Source organism: Pipistrellus hanaki, assembly GCF_964339955.1.
Source record: "Pipistrellus hanaki genome assembly, chromosome: 3".
NCBI lineage: Eukaryota > Metazoa > Chordata > Mammalia > Chiroptera > Vespertilionidae > Pipistrellus > Pipistrellus hanaki.
The window spans coordinates 835,388-853,034 of record NC_140505.1 but is presented as its reverse complement, the minus strand read 5'-3'; the positions used below and the strand labels follow the sequence as shown (position 1 = coordinate 853,034).

At 53.1% G+C, this 17,647-nt stretch overlaps 1 protein-coding gene across 34 annotated transcripts in view; it reads right to left on the bottom strand.

Moving 5' to 3' along the window:
• Positions 1-17,647, bottom strand: part of CSMD1 (CUB and Sushi multiple domains 1) — a 574,681-nt gene that overhangs the window by 383,520 nt on the left and 173,514 nt on the right. For all 34 annotated transcript variants that reach the window (XR_014794550.1, XR_014794551.1, XR_014794558.1 and 31 more), the window contains exon 3: positions 2,615-2,727. Coding sequence is in view for 3 of the 34 variants with exons in the window: in XM_084878313.1 (XP_084734439.1) it covers positions 2,615-2,727 (113 nt within the window). In the remaining 31 variants the exon portion in view is untranslated. The remainder of the gene's footprint in view (positions 1-2,614; positions 2,728-17,647) is intronic.

Sequence of the window (17,647 nt, the reverse complement as noted above, 5' to 3'; positions counted from 1 at the left end):
TTAAATTCAATGACTGAACATATTAATTAGACTATTTCAATGTATCATTTCCATATTCGTTATGTAGATTAATAGTTCCATGTATAGGTAATAATTCACGTAAATATTAACTATTCCATAGCACTGCCAGAAATCTAAAAAGTTTGTGCCCAGATTAAGTTTCTTACCAAGGGTATAGTGTTCAGGCAGATTTTAAGTTTGAAAGATTTTCTCTAATCCAAGCGAATAAATTTAAATGAAAAATTAAATCTCAATCTGATAATATTAAATACATTTTAATTTTTAATTGGAAGAAAATAATATTAGATTAAGGAGTAGAGTGGATGACATTTGTAAATGCTGATTTAGTTGTTTTAGTAAATTAAATTTATCTTGACTGTCTTGAATAAGACAGCTACATGGCCTTGTATTACTTGGCTGATATTAACCATGTGAGGGCAATCCCATCCCAGTACAACCTAACGGGACAGAAGGAAATCCGAAGCATCAAAGGGACTCAATGTGTCGGTCCCAAAAGCATTTTAACTTTTTTCCTGCCAGTTATCATTGTCTCTGCTTTACATTTTGTTTAGATGGTATATTTTGTTCACACTGTTCATAATACTATCTCACTTTTTATAGTGACATTGCTGTAGTATTGTATTTAAATTCACTGCGGGAGCTGATTTGCATATCCATAGCTGGTGCTTATGCTGGAGGCTGGCTCTCTTCTGGATAAATTCTCTCCTCTCTATTCTTCTGTTTAGAGGATCATTAGGGTTTTCTCCAGAGAGGACACACTCGTTTTCTCGGGAGGCCCTTAAGCTAATTGAGCAATATGTTTAAAACACTGATATTAATACTCCCTGCAATTTAGGTTTTGCTGACAAAGCACCTTCTGATTAGCTTTTCTCTTTCAAAACAGAGTTTGCAGTCACTTGTAAAGAGACTATATTCTTTTCATGCCCCTATCTCATGCAAATTTTACAATAATAGCTTTTCCAAATATCCACGCTTTAAAAACACTACATTTCACTTAAGGCCCTGTTCCCTTTTCAAGTCATTTTTCTAGTATTTTTTAAAAGAAACTCATGAAGGTGTTTCCAGCAGAGACAATCCCCAATGGCTTTCCGCCTCGCCACCATGACATCCCATAATTCCAGCAGCAGCAGCAGCTCAGGAAGGCTCAGGAGACTGCGCACTGGCCATCCCGCCTCTCCAGCGTGGCCACAGTGTTTAGATCAGGAACCCAGCCAAGCACTGCATCCCGTGTCAGCTCTGCTAGGAGAGGAGGGGTATTGCCCCTTCTCAGCGAATACCACAGGCTGATCACACAGGCCAGGCTTCCGCTACCCACAGGCCTCAGAACCCCTTCCTTGTAAAGAGAGATGGTGAGAAGTCAGGCTGCCTCAGGAGGGGTGGATGCAGTGAACTTGGAAGAGAAGAGCAGCTGCCCATCTACAGGAGCCTGTTCCTCTGAATGAGACGGCATCCCTAACAGGCCCCGATCTACCTACGGATGGTCCATCCTCCAGGCCAAGGGTGCCAGGGGAGGCATCAACGTCGAGGCCGGAAGACACGGAAGTCAGAACCTGGGCCACCCTAAGGGTTATGCCACATAAAACTTTAACGGAAAGGGTGAATGGTTTGTTTAAACACGCGTGAAGAGGGCATTCCACCCCTGTGTTCTCTGGGAATCGTGTGGCAGCTGAGTTCCTGGCAGAGCGTGTGCTGATTTTATTTCCCGCGAAGGATGCCTTGTGCCGAGTGCACCCGTTCCCACAGGAACACGGAGACGTGCCTGAGCCCAGGGGACATCCGGGGCCAAAGGTGTGTGTGCCAGCCAGGGACTGGCCTCACCCTCCCACCGCCATTGTTCATCCACTCACGCGGGAGCGTATGTATCTTAAACAACAGCCTGCGACACAGGGACGAAACGGCACAACTTCTCTGTGAAACCAGCGGACACGACCCATGCTGGCGTTCACGCTCACAGGGTCCCGGGTCCGGCTTCTGGCGGAGCGCTGTGCCACCTGCGGCGTTCCCGCGGGGCGCGGCCCCCCTGTGATGGTTTTAGCCTCTTTGCTCCGAGAGAGTCAAACCAATTTCACGCACCCAAAGGCACAAGACACAAATCCGAACACAAACAAAACAAAACCTTGAGGCCTGCCGATGGCCAGACCGTAAAACCACAACAACCGTCTCCGTGAACAGTTCCAACTTTGAAAACAAACACTCGCTCGAAAGAACTCCCTCTGTGGAAGCACCGCCAGCGTTCTGGTGCAGCAGCCTTTTCAGGAGAACTCTGCTGTAGTGAGAATACATTCTCCGTGCGATAGGGGCGCTGTCCCTTAGAACTCAGACTTCTCCAAACGTCCCCACATCACCAGAAAAACCGCTTTTCCCATTAAAAAAAGAGTTCTAGCAATAACGGAAAATTATACACACAGCTTTTTTCTTAAAAACTACTGGCAGTTATAGCAAAGGGTATTCTCCAATCTGCAATGGATTGCTCCCGATTCAAACAAGTAAGCCGCTGAGATTGACATTCACACTGAAACCCGTAACCGAGCATGACCGTCGTGAGCCATCGGCCCCGCCGCGGGGGGGACCGTGCGTGGACGGGGTGTCCTACCTTCATACAGGGCCCGGAAGCCCTGGGCGCTCACGGCGAAGTCGGTGGTGAACCACAGCGTGAGGATGGAGCCGGAGCTCACGATGGAGGAGGGCAGCTGGAACCCCGACAGCCTGCAATCAGAGAAACACAGGGAGCGGTTACCAGCGGGAACGTGCCGCCGAGGCTGGTTAACGAGCACAGCTCCATCCACAGCAGCATGTGCATCTGAGACCCGGTAGACAGGCCCAGGGCCTGTGCACGAGGCATCGCTAGGGAACTGAGCATCTCTGGTCACCGAGCTTGTCCCCTTGAACCCACTTTGAGAATGTTCTTTTCTTGAAGAGGTCATACCCTAAGACAGGTGTCGGCAACCTACAGCTCCAGAGCCGCATGCGGCTCTTTTGAAGCTTTACCGCGGCTCCGACAACTTGCAAGCCTTTGTGAAAATGAAGGTAACGTCTTACAGCCCTGATGTGCTGACACTGTGCACTGAGGTTCAGGAGCAAAAATCCCATTAACCAGGTAAATTAAATATTTTAATTAGCTATTAATTTGCAAAAATATATTTTACATTGTTAAGTGAAAAAGTCCTTTTTTTCTTCAGATTGGCAGCTAACTGCACGATCCGGTATATAGCATTACGGTAAGAAACAATATACGCAGTGTTATATTTGTTTTAAATGTTGCAATGGTTTTGCGGCTCCCAGGTTTTTTTTTCCTTCGGAAACAGGTCCAAGTGGCTCTTTATGTCTTAAAGGTTGCAGACCCCTGCCCTAAGGTGACCAGAAGGCCCGCCCGCCGGGACTGCCCCGATTTTTAATAATTTGCCCCGTGTCTCGTGGTGTTTTAAAAAAGTCCCGATTTTTGGCCGAAACCGGTTTGGCTCAGTGGATAGAGCATCGGCTTGGGGACTGAAGAGTCCCCGGGTCGATTCCGGTCAAGGGCATGTACCTTGGTTGCGGGCATATCCCCAGTAGGGGGTGTGCAAGAGGAAGCTGATCGATGACTCTCATCAATGTTTCTAACTCTCTATCTCTCTCCCTTCCTCTCTGTACAAAATCAGTAAAATAAAATAAAAAGTAAAAGTAAAAAAGTCTTTTTAAAAAAAGTTTTTAAAAGACTTTTTAAAAACACCTCGGGGCGCGGGACAAATTGTTAAAAATCGGGACTGTCCCACCAAAAGCGGGACGTCTGGTCACCTTACCATTCCTAAGCCAGCGACATAAAGAAAACACCGGGACTGAAGACGCCGTGGGCTCCTCGCGGGAGCACCATGAAACCAGCGGCCCTGCGCCTGCCTCTGAGTGTGCTGCCCTCTCCTGGGCTGGGAGACGGGCTGGCTCCTCGGACAGGCCATGTGCGTGTTTGGACTCTCTCCTGGGAAGCCATCACAGCTTCTCTCCAAAAGGGAACCTGCCAGTCACGCAGCCATAACCAGTCACCACGACCTTGAGCAGGGGTCAAAGCCATCGCTGTTAAGTGTTTGGATTTCCTGACACATCATTTTTTAAAAATATATATTTTATTGATTTTTTTACAGAGAGGAAGAGAGAGGGGTAGAGAGTTAGAAACATCAGTGACAGAATCATCCATCAGCTGCCTCTTGCACACCCCCTACTGGGGATGTGCCCACAACCAAGGTACATGCCCTTGACCGGAATCAAACCTGGGACCTTTCAGACCACAGGCCAACGCTCTATCCACTGAGCAACACCGGTTTAGGCCTGACATATCTTTTGAATTGCAAGGCATGTCTCTCACGTGTCACTCGGTGTGGATCTACTTCCAAATGTTCCCCAGGGTGAGGTCAGCGCTCAGAATGCGAGAGCACGTGTCATGACATCATCATCCTTTTACGCATTAACAGCCTTGTGAAAGGTCAAAGAGAACTTTACACGTGTATCGTCTCCAACATTTGCTCATCAAGCGCTGGGCACAGAGCTGTGGGTTCCTGTGGTCTGAACCGGGACCTCCAATGCGAGAGGTCAGCCAGGGCCCCAGCCCCACAGGGGAAGTCCCCGCCGTGCCATCCATGGCACTGAACCTGACCGCAGGCTCCGCAGCCTGCAGCCTGCAGACGGGAACGGATGGAGGGGAACATGAGGGACACTCGCCCTCACTAGCCAGCCCCCGGCTGAGCCACCCAGGCAGCAGAGAGCGCGTCTCCGGGGAAACACAGGCAAGACCTCCCGGTGGACTGGGCAGGCAGGGCGGGGAGAAAGACGAATAGCACCAGAAGGACACCAGAGAAGAGGAAATAACCCACGCTCCCTTCTCCAGAACGCGGAGAAGGAAGAATGGAATCAGCCTGAAGCACACAGAAGGCGAGAAGGGAAGCACCAATGCAGAATCAATCAAAACGGAAAGCAGAGAGTCAATAGAGAAAAGCGGTTTTAAAAACCGACAAGTCTTTGACAATATTGACAAAATCAACAAACATTTTGCAAGACCGACAAAATAAGGAGGGGGCGGGAGGAGATACACATATCTGACATCAGGAATCAGATAGCAAATAAGACTAGAAACACCAAAGACAAAAACAACAACCACAACAAGGGTCTGCTACAAAGACTACACACATTCATTTGTACCTTTGTCAACTTAGCCAAATGGGGCCACTTGCTTAGTAAACATTCCACACGGCATATCTTCTCTGAAGGAGAAAACCTGAGCGACCTGCAGCCATTACACTACCCCAACAGACTCTCCAGGCGTAGGAGGGTGCCTAGAAGTCTACCGCCATGGACTAAAGGATCACCTTCCCCCAAAGCTCATATGATGAACCCCCCACTGTGGTGGCACTGAGCTTCTAGGCACCAGGGAGAAATCGCGGAGGGCATTTATGACCAAGAAAGATAAAATAAGGGCCTAGGTGTAACAAAGCACAGGCAAAACCATACCTGGAAGTGGTAAATGCCGGCCAGTGTGGGCCAGTGGCTGGGCATCAGTCTAGGAACCAAGAAGTCTCGGTTCCATTCCCGGTCAGGGCACAGGCCCAGGTTGCGGGCTCCATCCCTAAGCGTGCAGGAGGCAGCCGACCCATTTTTTCTCACATTAGGGAAATGTTTTCTCTCTCCCTCTCCCTTTCTCTCTGAAATGAATAAAAAAATATATTTTTAAAAAATGATAAATGCTGAAGAAAGAAACCAGTCAGTGACTAAGTAGGGAGAGAGACGGTGTCTATAGGAGACGGGCCGGGATTTTCTCGGCAGGGGAACAGAACCCCCCTCGGTTGCTCGAAACCGGGGGGACCAATGAGGTGCTCTCATCCTCCTCCTGGATCCTGAAGGACCTCGGGGAGCCAGGTGTGAGGATCCAATGTTTATAGCCGTTTCTCCATCAGAAGGATGAGGAGTCTGTAAAAATGTCCGGAGGCTCCCTCCCTGCTCTCGGCGGATGAGGGGCCGGAGGCTGTGGGTCACCTCCCCCATGTCCCTCCCCGAGGCCCTGGGACCTCTGAGTGGCCCCCCACTGTCCGGGAACAGCTGGTGTGGGTGGACGCAGACCCCGCAGACCAGGGGGCTGCTCTGGCTTCTCTGGGCTGCTGGAAGGAAGTGGCTTCTCCACAGCCGCGGGGAGTGTGCAGAGCGCCTCCTTCCAGCGTCCATCGCCCGCCCTCCCCTGCCCGCCTGGCCGCGGCCACCTCTCTCTGCGGCCACTCGCTCTCGAGATACCTAACCCGGGTGCCAGCCACGTGGGGCTATGAAAACAAGGAGAAAAGACAGCGTCCCCGCCCCATTTCTCTCCTCCCACCCTCCACCCCCCTACTGCCTCCTGGAGCACCCAACTGCCTCTTCCCTCCCTGGGACTGGGCAATGAGCCCTTCAGAGGGTGAGGGATGTATTTAAACACCGAGTGACTGGAACAGGAATCCAGTCACAGATGCTCATATGTCCTTTACCATCTGTTTTCTGCCCCAAATTTCCCTAAAACCGAAGCTGGCCTGTGCACTGGGCGGGAGGAGGCTGCTTACCCTGGGCTGAGCCTCCTCCCCTCCCCTCCTGAACTCACTGAGGAAAACGCCCCATGGCATCCCATCCAGAGCCTCAGGGCGGCCCCACGCCCTGCCTCGTCCTGGACAAGGAGGAAGAGGGTGGTTAACAGGCCATGGGGCTGGAGAGCCGGGAGGAGAATCCATTTCCTCTCGGGAAAGGGCCACGGCTGCTGCGTCCACACGCCTCTCTGTCCGCCTCTCTCTGGAGGAGCCCTGCTGTCCTCGGAGCCCCGTCTTCTGTGTGTCCTGTTGGAGGAAGTGGTCCCCTCTCAGCCCAGAGTGTGCGCCTATGGGCAGGCCCCTGAGAGGTGAGTGATTCCCAGGGGAGCAGAGGGGCTGTGGGGCGCCCCCACATTCTCAGACCCCCTCATCCGGTAGAAACAGGAGCTCTGGAACTGAGCAAGTCTTCTCACAGCAAAGGACTTGGATGCACTGCACTGGGGACCCCACCGGGCGGTGCCGCTCCTCCGGACCTCAGGTCCCCGCTCCCAGGCAGCTACCGGGATTTTTTTGGGGGGGCTGGGGGGCGGTGGAAGGAGAGCATTAGAGACCAGTGACCATCGGCCCAGCAGGCAGCAGCCTTGGGCCCACACATCCACACGCACAGCAGCCTCCGGCCCACATGCTTTACACACAGCAGCCTCCGGCCCACACGTCCACACGCACGAGTGAGGCAGGCTCCAGGGGACGGCGCTGCTAGGTTCCGTACGCTGAGCCTCCATCACCCACAGGGCTCGTGATTTCAAAATGTCAACTCTCTTTCAAATGACGGTTTAGTTAAAATGTCAAGTGTATATTTTAAGTAAATTAGGGAAAAAATCACCAAACTCAGTCTTATTCCAGTGAGCTCATTGCCTGAAAGGAAACCTCTGTAAAGCCAGACGCTGCCAAACGCACGTTCCTGGCAATACTAACAGCCCCGCCTCGCCTGTCCGGGCAACCCGGTGCCCACGCTGAGCGGAGGGAGGCTGGCCAAGGCCTCCAAGTCAGCAGTGGTCTGCGGTGCCCAGTGCTTACCAATTAGATCAGTGTCCTGAGAGGACATTCCGTCAGCCCGGCGGTGGGATGTGCCAAGGCGGCCCAGGGAGACCCTCGGAGCCCTGCAGGAGACCGAACGCCCAGGCCCGTCCCAGGACCAGTGCCCGCGGTGGTTCCCGGCCGTGGGCTAAGTGTGGGGCTTACTGCCTCACCAACAACAATTTGCTTGTAGCTTTACTGCTACTTTAAAGTCCATTGTCTCTCTAACCACCTTAGTTGAGCCTGAATTTTTTCTCATATTATTTACAATAAATATATATTTTTATTGAGCACCGACCTATGAACCAGGAGGTCACGGTTTGATTCCCGGTCAGGGCACAGGCCTGGGTTGCAGGCTCCACCCCCAGTGTGGGACATGCAAGAGGCAGTGATCTATGATTGTCTCTCATCATGAATGTTCCTCTCTCTCCCCCTCTCCGTTCCTCTCTCTAAGTCAATAAAATATAATATATGAATACATATAATTTATAAAACGGCTGTGGATCCAGTGTGTGGGACTGTGTGTCGGTGGTGATGGCATTCACCCCTCCTGCCGCGGAGGTTAGCCCCTGGTTGACTGGATGAGCTGTGGGCTGGCTCCCAGCAGGGAAGGAAGCACCTCCACGTTCACGGCTCCCTGAGACCACCTCCGCCCCCTGACTTCCCAGGGCGAGTCCAGCTTCCTCCTCGGAGTCCTGGGCAGGACAGCCTGTGATGGGCCGAGGGCGGGGCCTTTCCCGCCAGGGTGTCCCTCCGGAAGAAGGCCTTAGGGACCGTATCTTGGAAATTAGCCAAAGATAAGTCCACAAACAAAGCAAAATGTAGCTCTCTCTGGAAAACAAACCAAAACGAGTGGCTCACGGCATCCCTGAGGAAGATCTGCTTCTGAGGCGAAGGCTGGCCTTTCCTTCAGGGAGCCGGGAGCCGGTGTGAGCGAAAGAGCCAGGTGGCGTTTCAAGGAACGAAACCCCAGGGCATTTTCTGGAAACCCTGAGGCTGCCTTTCCAAGTCACAATGGAGTCATCCCTGAAACCGGACACACGTTCCCGAACCTGGGTTGTGGCTGCCTCCCGGGGTTCCTGTGCACGGCCCCGGGTTCCTGCGCGCGGCCCCGGGTTCCTGTGCACAGCCCCGCTGGCTGTCACCTCCGCATGGCCCCGGGTTCCTGTGCACAACCCCGGGTCCGGAGCTTCGGGACACACTGTTACGGGGCAGACAGTCAGGGAGTGTTTTGTTCCCTATTCTACCTGCTCGCCGGCCTCTCGGGGACCTGAGTGACACCGAGGGCTTCTCTCTTCTCAGCACAGGGAGCGCCGCAGCCACAGGCCTCGCCTGTTACGTGTGACCTGCCTCCCGCCGCTGTGCTGAGGCCGGTCAGAGGCACTGGGCCGCCCCGGGACACCGGTGCAGGTGCAGCCGCCGGTGCCCACACTCCCTGACCCCACTCGAGAGCCCAGGTGCCAGGTGCTGGGCGGGAAGTCCACCAGTCCAAACCAGTGCTCCACGTCCATCCCATCCCATCCCCTTGTCCTGGAGTCCTCGCAGGAGCCCGTGGGCTGAGCCTGTGCCCGTTCCCCAGGGGCAGGGTGAGCCCTGGGTTCGGCCAGCGCCGCTCCCAGCCTCTGCATCCCCATCGGTGCTTGTCCGTGTCCCCATTGGTGCTTGTCTCTGCAGCAGGAGAACACGGACCGTGTGCGTGTTCGTTAGACTCTGTGGGTTTACGACACGTGTACTTCATACACGCAGTCAGGGGGTCAGGGAAGTGCTGGCTGGTTTTGCCCAGCAGCCCTCCATCGTTGTTAGTCCCCACCTGAGGGTACTTGTTCCGTTGATTTTTAGAGAGCGTGGGAGGGAGGGGGAGACAGAGAGACACATCGATTGGTTGCCTCCGCCCGCACCCCAACCAGGGCTGGGGATGGAGCCTGCAACCAGGTACATGCCCTTGACTGGGAATCGAACCCGAGACCCTTCAGTCCGAGCACCAGCGCTCTGACCACTGAGCCGCCGGCCAGGGCACAGCCTTCTTTTTTAGATGGGGACCCCTAAGACTCAGCCCCTTGTTCCCGGAACATCCCGGATGGATGTGATGTCAGGTTTCCAACTCCATCGCAGCTCCCCCGAGGAACCACCGCCCCACAATGAGAGCTGCCTGCCTGCGAGTCCTCACCGCCCCCCCCCGTGGGCAGCCCCCGCCTCACGGGGAGACCACCTCCAGCGAGCACTGCCCCGGAGAGCATGCGGCCTGCTGGTCCTAGCTCGCACTCTCCACCTCTAAGCACAGGCGGCGGGAGGCCCCCGCAGAGTGAGGAGGGGAGGAATCCTCCCCATCAGTGCTTACCCACAGCCTCCCACCAGGGCTTCCAGCTCACAGGGAGCTCCCTGCCGCCTGCACCCCCGTCCCCACCACCCCACTGAGATGACTCACCGCCACGTGCAAACACGTGGCCACCAGGGACACCACTAAAGTCACCTGCTCACCTTCACAGGCATTTAAAGCATGATAACAGCTTGCTCACTGCTGGGTGCGGTTTGGAAATCTAATAAAGCAGCCTCATCTGACCCACCTGTACTCCCTGAGGCCTTAAACCAGCAACACCTCCTCCTGGGGTTTAGGGGAGCTGGGCAGCCGGATGCTGAGGCCTCCGTGAGGGGAGGAATCCAGCCTCAGGCCCTCAGCCCCGCAGATGGAAGCTGTTTCCTTCTTCTGCTACATTACAGGGGGGCTCTCTGGGTGACCTTGGCCCCAGTCTGCTCCCTGCCCCTCACGGCATCGGCACCTGAGCCACACTCACCGCTCACCAGCGCCGCCATCCCGGGAGCCCTTCCATCGGCTAAGGACTTCGGGGGCTCATCATGGCACGTTTTTACAGCTACGTGGATTATGTCATTTTTCTTAAACAAACGGAAGACAACCTTTCACTGATGCCAAATGTAACAGAGAATCAACATGTACAATGTTTTTGACCTTGTATTTTATTTGTTTACTTATTTAATCTCTACGGTTGGAAATATTACATATGTCCCCTTTTCCTCCCGCTTTTTAAAATGTATCTTTAGCCGGGACCGGTTTGGCTCAGTGGATAGAGCGTCGGCCTGCAGACTGAAAGATCCCGGGTTCGATTCCGGTCAAGGGCATGTACCTTGGTTGCAGGCGCATCCCCAGTAGGGGGTGTGCAAGAGGCAGCTGATCGATGATTCTCTCTCATCGATGTTTCTAACTCTCTAACCCTCTCTCTTCCTCTCTGTGAAAAATCAATAAAAAATATATTAAAAAATAAAAATAAAAAAATAAAATGTATCTTTATTGTTGAAAATATTACACATGTCCTCCCTTTTTTCCACGGACCCCCTTCACCCGAACCCCCCTCCCAGGCCTTCACCACCCCACTGTCCCTGTCCATGGACTGTGCAAATACCCATACAGGTTCTCTGGTTAATTTCTCCCCCTACCCCTATCCCCACCACCTGCCCTCTGAGATTCCTGTCAGTTCCATGTAAAATGTCTTTCCCAAAATTACAAAAATTATGAAAATAATAGCAGTATACAACTTCATGGATGACTAAGTCATCTCATTGCCTAGATCTATCATTGATCGTTAACAATTCAGTGATTCTTTTCAGCTCATTTCTCTCTAACGCCCTTTCAGGTGTCTGTGTTCTCACACTGAGTCAGGCACGCCTCACGCCATCGCACCCGCTTTGCTGCCAGGCCCTGTTTGGGAGAGTCTGAGCCCAAACCTGCAGCACCAGCCAGGTCTGCCTGGGCTGGAAAGGGGAGAGGGGCCTGGGGATTCTCCCGCCCCACAGTTAACGGCAGTGGAATTAGATTTCCAAACTGAAGGTATGCCGGGATTCTCAGGGCCTAGAAAGGAGAAGCAGAGATGAAAACACAACCACACAACCAAGGGCTCTCTCAGGCCCAGGAGCGGGGAAGGCGCAGACACAGGTGAGCAAGGACGCCTGGCCAGGGAGCATGCTATTCCTCCCGCGCTGCCTGAGGGAGGACCGATGCCCCCTGTTATCCTAAAGGCAGACGGAGCCGCACCAAAACGTGCTCTGGAACCCTTGGCAAGGGCACGTGACCACATCCTTAAGAGGAAGTGAGACCTCCTTGTGGGCGACCTTTCCGGATCGTCCCCGCCCCCACCGAGCTGTCCAGGGACCGCCCCCTCTCCATCTCTGTCCTCAGTCTCCTCCCCAGTCCCCTCGCTCCTGTCCATCAGACCACGGAATCCCACAATGAGAATGTAACTGTAACGCCGGCTTCGAAACTGTGTTCGCCTTCTCAAAGGAGAAAGACTCAGAGATGCCCCTTCAGTACAACAGACCCAAACACAGTTTATAAAAGGGGGTGTGATCGATAGAGCGTCGGACTGAAGGGTCCCAGGTTCGATTCAGGTCTAGGGCAGCATGTACCTTGGTTACAGGCACATCCCAGTAGAGGGTGTGCAAGAGACAGCTCATTGATGGTTCTCTCTAATCGGTGTTTCTAACTCTCTATCTCTCTCTTCCTCTCTGTACAAAATCAATAAAATATATTTAAAAAACAAAAAACAGAAAAACAAAAGGGGGTGAGTTTGATTGACTGACCCAGGAGACCATCAACACAAACATTCCTGCCCTCCCACTGGGGCCTTTGGGGTCATTTCCCACTCAGCGACGCTGTGTCCCCTCCTTCTGATAGGAGGGAAGTCCCACTTTTGGACTATTTCCCATGATTCACTGCCCACACACCCGCACATCGGACACATCCCCCCCTTTTATTAAATTCCAGACTTGCATCTAAATCCACTAATAACATTCTAATCATGCCAGCATTTCCTCGGGGTCGCTGGCCTCTTCCCTTCCACAATTCTGTCATTGAAATCCCTGGTCTCATGCGATGGTGAAGAAATACGCCACCCAGCACTTTTGGGTAATTGGATCGTGCCGGCCCTGTACGACGCCCGCCCTCTTGTCCTCCAAACGGGGAGATAATGTGTGTCGTTGTTGACATTCATAGAGCTGCTTCCCTGGTGCTCTCAGCCCTGAGTCCCCGTCAGTGCTGTGCTGCGGGCCTGCCGGGAGATAGCGGGGTATCATTTACGAATGATCGGAGATGAGGAAACCAGGCATTAGGACGACGCAGGGGATGGTTCCCCACCTTCCCGATCTCGCTCCAATTCCTTATTTCCTCCGCGCACACACACACAGGCGTGCACGTCCTGCCTCCCTGATTTTAAACTCACTGATAACTCTGAATCCTGAACGATAAATGGGTGTCCGTCAACGTTATCTGTCTGCGGCCTTCAGTTCCACCGAGGGGCCCCGGCTACAGGGACTGTAGTGAGGAGACTGCAGATCACATTTGAGAGAGGTTGACTATGTTCTGAGCCCGTGGTCGGCAAACTGTGGCTCCCGAGCCCCTTGGGTGTGGCTCTTCCACACAATGCCATGGCCTGGGCGAGTCTATGTTGAAGAAGTGGTGTTAGAAGAAGTTTAAGTTTAAAAAATGTGGCTCTCAAAAGACATTTCAATCATTGTCCTGTTGATATTTGGCTCTGTGGACGAATGAGTTTGCCGACCACTGTTATAAGTGATTTGCCAAAAAAGAAAAAAAAGAAAAGGAAAGGAAAGAAAGGAAAGCCACCAGCTAACAGTCTCTCAGACCCTGCAGAAAAGCGTGTTCTCTCACAGCCTGTTTATTCCCATCCCCTCAGAATTACTAAAAGGAAAACGTGCACATTCCAGCTGGGCTCTATGACTGGAAGAACCTTCAGAAATATTAAACCGGGAGACATCAGGGGAAGACTCCAGTGGGTCTCCTGGCGTTAAGCTCCTCCTCCTTTCCCAGAACGTTCCAAAGGATCAGAAAGGAAGGACGCTGTGGGCACACTCAGAATGAGGACCTGCAAGTGCACAGCCTGTGCTGTTTGATGCAGTCCAGTCCTGACACCACCATCGCGGAGTGGAACAGGAGCCCAGACCTCAGGCCTCTCTCTGCCACAGGGGCTGGGCTCACTCCGCCCCTAATTACCCAGCCATTCCCATCCCCGCCCACCACAGGCACCCTGCAGCCAGAGCACAGCTCAGGGATCTGTGTGCATCTTGGAGGTAACCAAAGGAGAGGCTTGGGAGGGGAGAGGAGAGGAGAGGAAGAAATAAGGGGGAGGGGGGAGGGAGGGAGGGAGAGTGGAAGCGGGCGGGGGACCAGCAGCGAGCAGTGGGAGGCAGCTATGTTTGCACCTTTTCCCATGATGCCTCTGTGGAGCGTCCTCCTCCTCCACCTCCCAGGGAAGGACTCCATCCTCACCCGTTCCTTACTTAGCAGCCGGCCTCCAGAACAGATGCCAGAGCCCGGGCACCGCCCGCCTGGGAGAGGTGCCACTCTGCTCCCTCCTCCCCTCTGCCCGAGCCCACTGCCCTGCGCCCGACTTCCCTCTGCATTTCACCTGCAAGGTCTCCTTCCCACCTCCCGAGAGCCCCGGTGCCCGCCGTCTCCGCTCAGCCCTCACCACCATGGTGCACGTTCCCATGGCTCCTAGTCATCCCAGCACTGGGTGCAACCAGGCCCCGGCCTTGGCTGTGCCCACAGGCTCCAGAAACGTGGGCCTGGCTCTGAGGGGGGAAGGATCCTGAGCTAAGCCAGGACCACGACCCTCAACTGCTGGGTAAGTGCAGGCCGGCGTCACCATAGGCTGCCGTGGGCGCTGCCTGGGCAGATCCTGGCCGAGGCCGGCCATGGACATGGGCTTCAGGGGAGTGCACGCCTGTATCTGCCATCAGTTCCCACCCCTCCCCACTAACTGCTGAGCAAGACGAGGAGCCCTCTCAGGGATGCTCAGAGCTCTGTCCGGGTCCAGGTGCGGATCCCAGATGCCAGTCTGGAGGCTGGAGCCCCCGCCAGGTGTGTCAGCACCGAGCACCTGTGACTGTGGCTGTGGCTGTGCCTGTGGCCGTGGTTGTGGCCGTGGTTGTGGCTGTGGCTGTGGCTGAGGCTATGGCTGTGGCTGTGGCTGTGACTGTGTCTGTGCCTGGGGCTGTGCCTATGGCTGTGCCTGTGGCCGTGGTTGTGGCTGTGGTTGTGGCTGTGGCTGTGGCCGTGGCTGTGGCCGTGGCTGTGGCTGTGACAGTACAGAGTGTCCACAGCTGCCCGGCAGGGCTGCTCCTCTCACCACCAGTGCTTGGAGATTCTGACAGAAACATGGTCACACTTTGGCTACGTACAAAGTGACACTCCATGTATTTTAACATGTGATGCTCAGGGATATGTAATTCATTTTAACAGCTTGAACCTGAAGATGGAGCCCTACCCACAGGCTGGGGGCAGCGGCACACAGGACACGGCGCCACCTAAAACAGAGCCACTGCCACTGCCGAGAAGAGTGAGGAAAAACCAGCCCCATTTCTGGACATTGTCCCTGAACACGATGCGGAGGAACTGATCCAGAAAATCCAGCTAATTTACAGAAAAAATGAGATCCTAAAATTCACCCAGATATACAGAGAATTAGACCGGCCAAGACATGAGAAAACACGAAAACATGAAAAAATGACAACTCACACCTCTCTATTCAGTGCTCTCTAAAAAGCTAAGGCGATCCAGACTGCATTTTATTGGGTTTGGCACCAAAAGAGACCCTCAGGTGAACAGCCGTTGATTGTGACAAGGGCGGCGGAAGGTCTTTTCGGCCAGTCTGAGAGGCTGCTGGGACTGGGACAAAGAGCAGGACGGGACCCTCCCCCACCCTCCCTCACAGGCCATAGCGATGTTCACTGAGCCACAGGCCTGGCGCCAGAGAAACGCCACACCACGCCGAGACACCGGGCACATCCTGGTCACCTGGAATTAACGGTCTTTACAGATCCAACATCAAAAGCTTCACAACAAAGAAAACCAATTAGCGGGATCTCATCAAAGTGAAGATTCGTGTTTCAGAGAACATCATCAGAAAGGGAGACCACAGCCCACAGGAGTGGAGGCTGTTTCTGCAGATCCTGCGGCTGGATAACAAGCTCACGCCTGGATCACACACAGACCACCTGCAATCCCACGGAAGGAGACCAATGTGCCTCTGTCTCCTCTGAAGACCTGCAGAGCCGCCTCCGTGCCAGCGGGCACCACGTGCTCTGCAGGCCTTGCCGTGTCTGCCCCCTCCCCCCTCACAGGGCGGCGATGGGTCAGGTGCTGCCCTCACACGTGCCCGGTCACTGGGAACATGCCAGAAACACTCCTCCTTCCCCTGGCCCTGCCTCCCAGGGGAAGACACCGGCTCAGGCAGACGTGGCTTCTCACCAAGTGACCCCTGGCCGGTCCGGCCTCACACAGCCCGACCTCAGGGTCAGGTGGTGGCGGAGTGAAGGCCAGAGGAAGGGAGATCAGGGAAGGGTTATGGTTCTGGGAGGAATACGCTTGCGGACAGAGGCCCGCCGATCCACCCTAGCAAGGAGAAGCTCCTTTCCATGTGACAAGAGCAGATTTTCCTCTGAGGGGGGGGATAGTATTTCTTGGCTGGAGGCTGAGATAGTTACATCCCTACATTGGACATGCAAAGGGCAGGAAGTGAAACGAGTTTAAAATTGCGTTGACAAATAATGTTCGTCATATATTTTTAAATTGTTCTAAAATCCTTAAAAGTGTGTTTGAATGTGAATGTGTGAGTGTGTGTGCCTGTGAGTGTGTGCACGTGTGTGAGTATATATGTGTATAAATGTGTGAGTGTGAATATATGTGTATGTGTGAGTATGTGTGTGAGTGTGAATGCGTGTGTATGTGTGTGTGAATGTGTGAGTATATGTGTGTGTATGTGAGTGTGTGAGTGTATATGTGTGAATGTGTGTGAATGTGAATGTGTGAGTGTGAATGTGTGTGAATGTATGAGTATATGTATGTATGTGTGTGAGAGTGTGTATGAGTGTGTGAGTGTGAATGTATGAGTACCTGTGTGTATGCATGTTAGAGTATGTAGGTATGAGTGTGTGTGTGTGTGTGTGTGAGTATACGTGTTCATCTAAAGGACGGTGGCCAGATCACTAATGCATATTACTGGATGCAAACACCTTGCAAAGTCTTCAATGCAATTTAAATTAAAATTATGCTGAGTGAAATAAGCCCATCAGAGAAAGACAAGCATCACATGATCTCACTCATACATGAAATCTAATGAACAAAGTAAACTGAGGAACAAATAGATCCAGAGACACAGAATCATGGAATGGGCTGACAGATCTGAAGGAAGGAGGGGGTGGGGGCCGGGAAGGGAGAGCAGGGGAGACGGGCCCGGGGGGAAGGGGCAATGTGGAGGATATTGCACCCCCGTCTTTAAAATGGGAGCTCTGGCCTGCCCCACACAGGTCAAGCAACCACCTCTAACTCCCTACCCCGACAGATAGAGTCCATACATTAAACACACGTCCCTTCTCTCCCCGTAACTCACGTCTCACACATTCAGCCCCTGTAATGCTCACGGACACACACAGGCAGGCTCCGGCCATCCTCAGGCCCAGGATCAATTTCAGTCTTTGGAATGTGAGATGTGAAGAAGCTTTTATTTGTAACAGTCACATGTCAGTTTCCCTAAGATGAGTCTATAGCATGTGCTAATTTAAAAGTCTGACCACTTTCATTTGAAGACAGCTCTACCCAGATTACGTCAAAACCAATTGTTCCCACCTACCGGGCATGCGTGGTTTAGAAACATTACAAGTTGGTCAAACCTCTGAAATTGCTTAAAACACAGGTTTCCAAAGAAAGTTTACTTTACTCCCCTTCACATCACTTGGAGGCCTCATCAGTGCTCTTACCATTTTAAAGAAGGAAATGTGTTGAATCCCAATCAGCCGGGTTAAATATGCAAGAAGGCGGCACGCATTGTCTCGCTGATTACCTATTCTCTACTGAGAGTATTTCCTTCTTGCGATTTTAAGGAAAATGATGAAACAATGCATTTTGGGGGAAAAGGACAAAGCAGGTAGCAATTCTCCCAGAAAAGGAAGAGAAAAGCTTAAAACGCCCATTGTCCATGTGATTGGAAGGGCCTCCCGCAGCTGCAGGTGTCCAC